We start from the raw sequence: 7,311 nt of genomic DNA, 5'->3' as shown, positions 1-7,311 counted from the left end.
TTAGAATTTGTAAAGGTCACACATTTAATTAAACGAATTTAGAAAATGATTATTGTTACAATTTTATTTCTTCTCTTTTTTCTTCTTTTCTTTTCTTTTCTTTTCTTATTTATTACCTATATTACACTCTTCATTGGTGCTCCACACTCCATCTCAGTAGGTGGCGTTAGTTTGCCAAGTCGAAAGAAGAAGAAGAAGAAGAGAAGCACCCACTGAAGAAGAAGAACTTGTCAACATTGTCGAGTTTGGTGCTGAACATGGGTACATACAGACGAATAGATTGTATATTTTTCAGCGAATTTCATCCAACTTTAGGACCAAAGATTACATATCAGGTAACGTCATAGAAGCATACATTTGGGGGCGAAAGAGACTAAATGCTGTATGTTTGACCAAGGGTATATATTGGTATTGGTAAGAGAACTCCGTTAGATGCATGCAAGCTAATTTCTATATGGTAATAGACCAGTAAGAACACAATTATATAAGTGTAGTTATATTCGTCATGATTTTTTTATTTTTTATTTTAAGGTTCCTGAAGAATATATTTCGAGGGAACTTTTTGATACTGTGCAGGTGTACATCATCACAAAACCTGAACTGCAGAACAAGCTCATAACAGTGTACGTACTGAACTTTACCTCATCTCATTGCTGCATTGTCCAATTTGTATTTTTTAATGCTTTGTCCAATTTAAATGCTTAACCCTAACCCTTAAAGTTATTAATAATAATAATAATAATAATAATAATAATAATAATAATGTTGTGTTTTATCTGGGTAACTGATTAAGGACTGCCATGGAGAAGAAACTAATAGGTTGTCCAGTGTGCATTGAGCATAAGAAGTACAGCCGGAATGCCTTGCTCTTCAATTTGGGTTTAGTCTGTGATGCCAGGACAAAAACATGTGCTTTAGAACCTATTGTCAAAAAACTGTCTGTCTACCTCACGACTCTGGAGGTAAAAGTTCATTTAATAAGTATTTATGTTATTGTAACTCAAAAATTGGCACTTATTAACTATTTCATAAAATTTCTTTGATCAGCTTGAGAGTGGATACATTTCAAATGAGGAGAGTAAACAGAAGCTGTTGCCTATCCTGTCCACACTTCTGGAGGAACTTAATGTTACAGGAGCCTGCACTCTACCTATTGGTTATATGCATTATATGTATTTTCTATTTCTCTGTTTCCCTCATCAGTGGATGTCAATGTTTTTATATTCACCTTTTCTCTCTCTTTAATGACAGATGACTCGAACACCATCCACTTGAAGCTAATTGAACAAAGGAAAGATCCTCTGGTGGTTCAGGAGTATGATGTACCAGTATTTACCAAGAATAAGGACCACTTTATAAAGTCACAGTGGGATCTCACCACACAGCAGGTCTACAAAAATGTTTCCCACCATTTAGTTTTACTATCTTAAATTGAAATTCATTATCAGATTTAAAAAAAAAATAAATAAATAAATAAATAATGCCCTGCTTCACATTGTAAGTGTCAGTTGTGTATAAGCAGCACTTGTGTTTGGTTTTGTTTGACACCCAACAAATAAGAGACTTCACTTCAGAAGCAGGAGCATTGCTTTGAGCAGCAGTGTAGCAGGTGTTTTGGCCCACAGTATATTTTTTGCAATGGTGCTCATTCAATTAGAACACACTGTTGGAGTAAGTTCATATGAATTGACACAAAGAATTATATGTTTTTAAAAATGCATGCATTGTAGTGTAATGTGTTTTGTTAGGAAATAAAACATGAAAAAGGAAAAAAACACAATGTAAAATGTATCCTTTTTTTAAAAATAGTACTTTTGTTCAGCTGGGATCAAGTAACAGACAAGTGACACTACACAGCACGTTTTACTACAGCGTGACTGAAATGAGATGAGCTGAACTGTTTGTAACACTCTAATTGTAAAGAATTTAGATGAAAATGTTGTTCTCATGTCTCTTATTCTCATGTAAATACAATTTCACAACAATTAAGTTTTTAAATCTTATTAGTATCTTCTGTTAACCATTGTTTTTGATGTGCCACTCACGCTTGTAGTGTGAAACCGGTATAATATGATTTTATTTGACATGCTGCCTTCAAGCACCATTTATGTTACCAGTAATTTAGCATTTACATTATTTTTCATGAATATTTTGATTACTTTTTTTTTCCAGATCTTGCCCTTTGTTGATGGGTATCGACACATTCAAAAGATCTCAGCTGAGGCCGATGTTGAGCTTAATTTGGTGCGGATTGCTGTTCAGAATTTATTGTAAGTATGATTTTATTCTATTTTGAGCAGCTGCAATAATCTCAATAATGTATTAAAAGAATATTCTGTGTTAAATATAGTTTAAGCCTCTACTGCATTGGTTCTCAGCTGGCTTTGCTTCAGCACCCAGTTTTTATTCTAAAAAATGTATAATACAAACAATATAAATGAAAAAAAAGTGTTTAAAGCCACAATGAAATAGAAATAACAATAGATCTTACCTTGTTTAATGTGGTGTGCATTTGAGTGTAACAGGTTATTACAGAAGGAAAAATGTAGGGCAGATTCTATGCATTGTTTTTTAATGTTTTTTGAGATGTGGGCTTTGCACTCAAAAGCGGATGCAGATGAATGTGCAGAGTTTAAGTGGACTAAATAGTTGGAGAAATCCTGCATTCATTACTAGAAAGAAGTCATCATTTTCACTGAAAGATTGAACATTTTGATTCGAGTTTATTTTTTTTATAAATTAAACAAATGCACAGATGAACTGTTTACAACCTGGGTTCACATAAAAAACCTATACTATGAAGCCAGTTTAGCTGGTTAGCTAGGTAAGTTTTAGTTTAGTTTGTGCCTGGGTCTTAGTGTTTTTCGCGGTGTTCATTGCCATAGTAACTTGCGCTCCATGGATAAACTTTACTGGTGCAGGTTTTGTTCTGGGTAAGACTTTGCAAAACTTAGTTTAGAGACTTCATCTTCTGTAAGAGGAGAGAAGATGGTCAGCTGTGAGTTTCTGAGTGAGTGGAGCCGAGAACTCACTGCTGATGGATGTGGTTTTGTTATTGAAGCAATAAGTAAAATCGTCAGCATTTAAAGAGGGAAGTATTGAATGTTTCAAAGAGTCTGCATGTGTCTGATGCCTTTCTGATTAGCACAGTAAAGCCTATAGCACGCAAATGGCTAGAAATAGAAACTAACGCAGTACAGTTTGCCACTTAAGTGCAAATGAACAGGTAGCAAAAAGTAGCAGGTATTCTCCCAACTAGCAGATACTTACACACCGTGTCCACTGACAAATCACTTTCTCACTTTCTTTAGAAAAACAATAATACTAAAACTGAAAAATGAAATTGCTTATTGTTAATTTAAAAAAAGTTAAAAGGAAAAAAAAACATTTCAATACTATTTTATCTAAAGAAAAAGGAAGTTAAATTAACTGTTCCCCTTTCATTTTAAATTTGACGGAAATGCGTTGTGAATGTCTTTACAATTTGACATGATCACGGATTGCCAGGTCTTTGTCACTACCTTCCCTGTCCACTTTTTCCAGTAGGTCAGACTCCAGCATTCCACTACTGCACAGGAAGCTGAGCTTTGAGTTCTTATGAAGTTGTGGAAAGAGTCTGAGATCACTTCAGTGCTTAAGGAATAACTAGGTTCTCTTTGGAGTGAATTTTAGTTTTCATTCAGCCTATATGCTGTTTTTGTTTTGTTTTGTGTAGTATAGTTTGACAAAATTAATGTCAGAGCATTTTGTTTTTGCTTCAAATTTCAAACTTATACAATCTAATTTAGATTAAAACTGCTCATGCTGTTTGGATCTTGATTAAAATGCAGTAGTTGCTTCTAATTTTAAATGAAAAGAGGCAACGCCATGTATGAAGAGATTTCTTTTATTTGTGTGATTTATTGATTTGATTTGGGTTTTGTTTTAAAATTTCAGTTTAGTTTTTTTATTTGACATTTTTCAATTTCAAAGAAATGTGCTGCATTTTGTCTAAGCAATAATAAAATTACACCTTTTCATTTATAATTAGTCATAAATCTCATTTTTAATAAGTGAGAAAATCGTATTGTGAAATCAGTATTGTGAATCGTGTTGTGTCATAAGCTGGGTGACGCGTTATATTCCTAAAGTGCCATAAACTTAATTCCACCCATTGTAAAATTGTCTGCAGTTTCTCTTACAGAACAGAAACTTTGTTGTGTACTCCAAAACTAATGTTTAAGTTAAAGATAAGAATTTGCGAATTGAAAATACGCCTAATGGAAACGCATCAATTGTGCAAAAACTCCCATATATCACAAAAAAGTTTTTACGCTCACATGAGGTGGGTTTTTTTGGCAATTCGAAAAAGGAATATTGCACAAATCAGCAATGGAAACGTTTTTTATTTCGCATTTACAGGTCACATTCGATTAAATTTAGCCAAAATCCCACAAAAATCTGTTGCCATGACTTATCGCGAGAGGGAAAAAATTGAGTTTTAGTCGCATAACATCCGTTAATGGAAACGCCGTCATTTCGCAATACTTTTTAATCGACATTTATAAAATATCTAGGGTTGTGCCGATAGACGATAGTATCGTGTATCGACGATAGTCAGAGATATCGCCTGTTGCTAATGCCTTTGACGATAGTAAGACGATTATTATTATTATCCGTCAAAAAGGCACCTAACTTTAGCGATGCAGCGCGGAGAGTCTAGGATGCTTCAGAAACTTGCCGCGGTATAAACACAAGCATAGAGTGGCTGCGTCGCGCCGCAGATGTGTGCAGTGAAAATGTGTAAGAGATTTATTCATCATACAGTGTACATAGATTAAGTGTAGACAGTCATTAGGATAACAGAGGTAGTAAAATGTGGTTTAGGCTGAATTAAATACGATATATCAGAATCCGTCTGTATATAGTAAACATAAACATTCACCTCAGTAACATCTGTAGCTATGCCTTAACTAGAATTACGATGCGATAAAATGGCGCTAAACATATGCACGTGAATTACACGCACATCGCTTCTCCACATTCTATATAACCTGAACTACAACATGAACTGATGACAAAGATCAGACATACAGCGATAACATTATTGCAATATGAAGGTATAGAAAGATACATTAATTTGCATTCAAGTACGCACATTTATCCGCTCCCTGAAGATAGCAGAGAATGAAACCGAAAGTAAACTTGATCCTCTCCGACAGAACTACCGTCAGCGCTCTGTACATGCACAACTGTGTCACAAGTCACATGCACTACCCTTACAAAACGAATAAGGAATTTATTACGTATTGACACATTTACATATTATTAAATAAATTAGCATGATAGTATTGTGTATTGGCGATCTCACAGGCTGACGATAGGACGATATGAAAATTGAGCATATCGCCCAACACTAAAAACGACCTAGACACTAGAAACGGACCTATTGACTGAACAATGGTATTATGTTTTACAGGTATTATGAAGTGGTAACTTTGGTATCCATATTCCAGGTAAGGTTTTTTTTGTTGATGTTTTTTCATCAGAATTGTGTTAATCCATAAATCCACATCCATAAATATTTTTTTTTAAATTGTTTTTGGTTTTCATATTCTATAGTACTCAAATGTTTACTGCACAACACCTAAAGTGCAAAACTTAATAGATAAGAAGTGTCTTCAGGAAGAGTGTCTACATTATGTCAGTAAGCTAGGTGAGCAAGTTCAGTGCTTCCAAATACATTGTTTTTTGCAACGTGTATGAGCGTGAGTATATATAAAGACTTTTTACTGTTTATGTTACCAGGCCAAAGGACAAATCTCAGGGATGTGTTCCAGTTGTACTGTGGTTTAACCCCAGGAACCACTGTACGTGACCTCTGTTCTCGCTATTCTCACCAGCTACAGAGGGTGGATGAAAGGCAAGGCCATTTGTATTTTATGGTTGTTCACATTTAAATCCCCACAATTATTACCATTTGTAAGGTATGTCAATTGTTTGTGTGTGTGTGATTTAAAAAAAACTGAAGAACAGTACTGTAAAGATTTTACACCAAGAAGAATGCTTATTTGGCTATTGGTTAAGTGCTAGTGTGATCTGTAAGAAAATAAATATTCTATATTGTGTTGCTTTAGGAAGTTGATTCAGTTTGGCTTGATGAAAGGTCTGATTCGGCGCCTACAGAAGTATCCAGTCAAGGTTGTTAGAGATGAGAGGAGTCGTCCACCTAGACTTTATACTGGCTGCCATAGTTATGATGAAATCTGTTGCAAAACTGGCAAGTATTTTATATATGTATGTATGTGTGTGTTTTGTGTGTGTGTATATATATATATATATATATATATATATATATATATATATATATATATATATATATATATATATATATATATACACAGACACACACACGAATATTCCTTTATTTTAACCATTTTAATGAAAGTGACACTGTTCCTTGCCTGTGTTTTCAGGAATGAGTTATAAGGAGTTGGATGAGCGCTTGGAGAATGACCCTAACATTGTTGTTTGCTGGAAGTAATGTTTCAGAGACATAACTGTAACTACTCATTTGTAACTTGAGAGAAACAGATCTGGTCCTGATACTTTTACAATCTCAGGCTTTTTGTTCTGTACCTTTATTGTAAATCAACTACCCTTGATGTATATTTATAGCCATTATAGGTCAAAATATGAACATAAAAAAAAATCAGTGAAGGTGCATAAATAAATGCAAAAACAACTAATGTTTCTACATGAAACGTCACTGCTTTTAAAATAATTTATAATTTATTATATGGCATGGTGTAGTGTGGTCTAATTCTGTAACCAAACCATTTCATTTTTCTTGGAAATGGAATACATAGACAAGACCCTGTTGATCTATGACTTTTAAAGTACCTTCACCTTGTGCATTTACTGTTATATTAGGCTTAGAATGAACAAAAATACATTTTTAGAAACGCTTTGAGTTTTTGCTCTTCTGATCATGTGTAATCCAATTCCAATTTCGGTCACATCAGTTGCATCAATTATCATGACTGTCCAAGGACAGTAAAAATTTATGGACATTGCTGAGGTTGCACAATAGTTTGATTTTTTTTTTCTCTCTCACATCAGTCCCTTTAACAAAATCACTAGATTGATATTTACAGAACACTCACCAACATGAATATTAAAATGTATATACTGTGCTTATGTTAATGGCAAGAACAGCTAAACATCTTTAATTGGAAGAGAACATTGAAATTAAAATATCTTAACACAGCTGTCATTTTACCTTGTCATCCTTTATTCTTTAACAATTTCTTCCCATTGTCTTCTTAACCC

At 33.9% G+C, this 7,311-nt stretch overlaps 1 protein-coding gene across 1 annotated transcript; it reads left to right on the top strand.

The window, feature by feature from the left end:
• The first annotated feature begins 204 nt into the window (after positions 1-204).
• On the top strand, positions 205-7,259 carry nprl2 (NPR2 like, GATOR1 complex subunit). The gene is made up of 11 exons (XM_073851193.1): positions 205-335; positions 532-623; positions 794-962; positions 1,048-1,156; positions 1,252-1,388; positions 2,173-2,270; positions 5,459-5,495; positions 5,602-5,695; positions 5,788-5,902; positions 6,117-6,259; positions 6,456-7,259. The coding sequence occupies exons 1-11, from the start codon at positions 258-260 to the stop codon at positions 6,521-6,523; spliced, it is 1,140 nt and encodes a 379-aa protein (XP_073707294.1). The 5' UTR covers positions 205-257; the 3' UTR covers positions 6,524-7,259.
• The last annotated feature ends 52 nt before the right edge of the window (positions 7,260-7,311 follow it).

The sequence above is a fragment of the Garra rufa genome, chromosome 12, assembly GCF_049309525.1.
Source record: "Garra rufa chromosome 12, GarRuf1.0, whole genome shotgun sequence".
NCBI classification, from domain to species: domain Eukaryota; kingdom Metazoa; phylum Chordata; class Actinopteri; order Cypriniformes; family Cyprinidae; genus Garra; species Garra rufa.
The sequence above is the reverse complement of the archived record's forward strand: the minus strand, read 5'-3'. Positions and strand labels throughout refer to the sequence as shown.

What these genes read in the sequence shown, in the direction of transcription:
- nprl2 (XM_073851193.1), top strand. Translation starts at nt 258, where the DNA reads ATGGGTACATACAGACGAATAGATTGTATATTTTTCAGCGAATTTCAT. An exon ending in GACCAAAGATTACATATCAG is followed by an intron (nt 336 to 531) that starts GTAACGTCATAG and finishes TTTTATTTTAAG; the next exon opens with GTTCCTGAAGAATATATTTC. An exon ending in AGCCTGCACTCTACCTATTG is followed by an intron (nt 1,157 to 1,251) that starts GTTATATGCATT and finishes CTTTAATGACAG; the next exon opens with ATGACTCGAACACCATCCAC.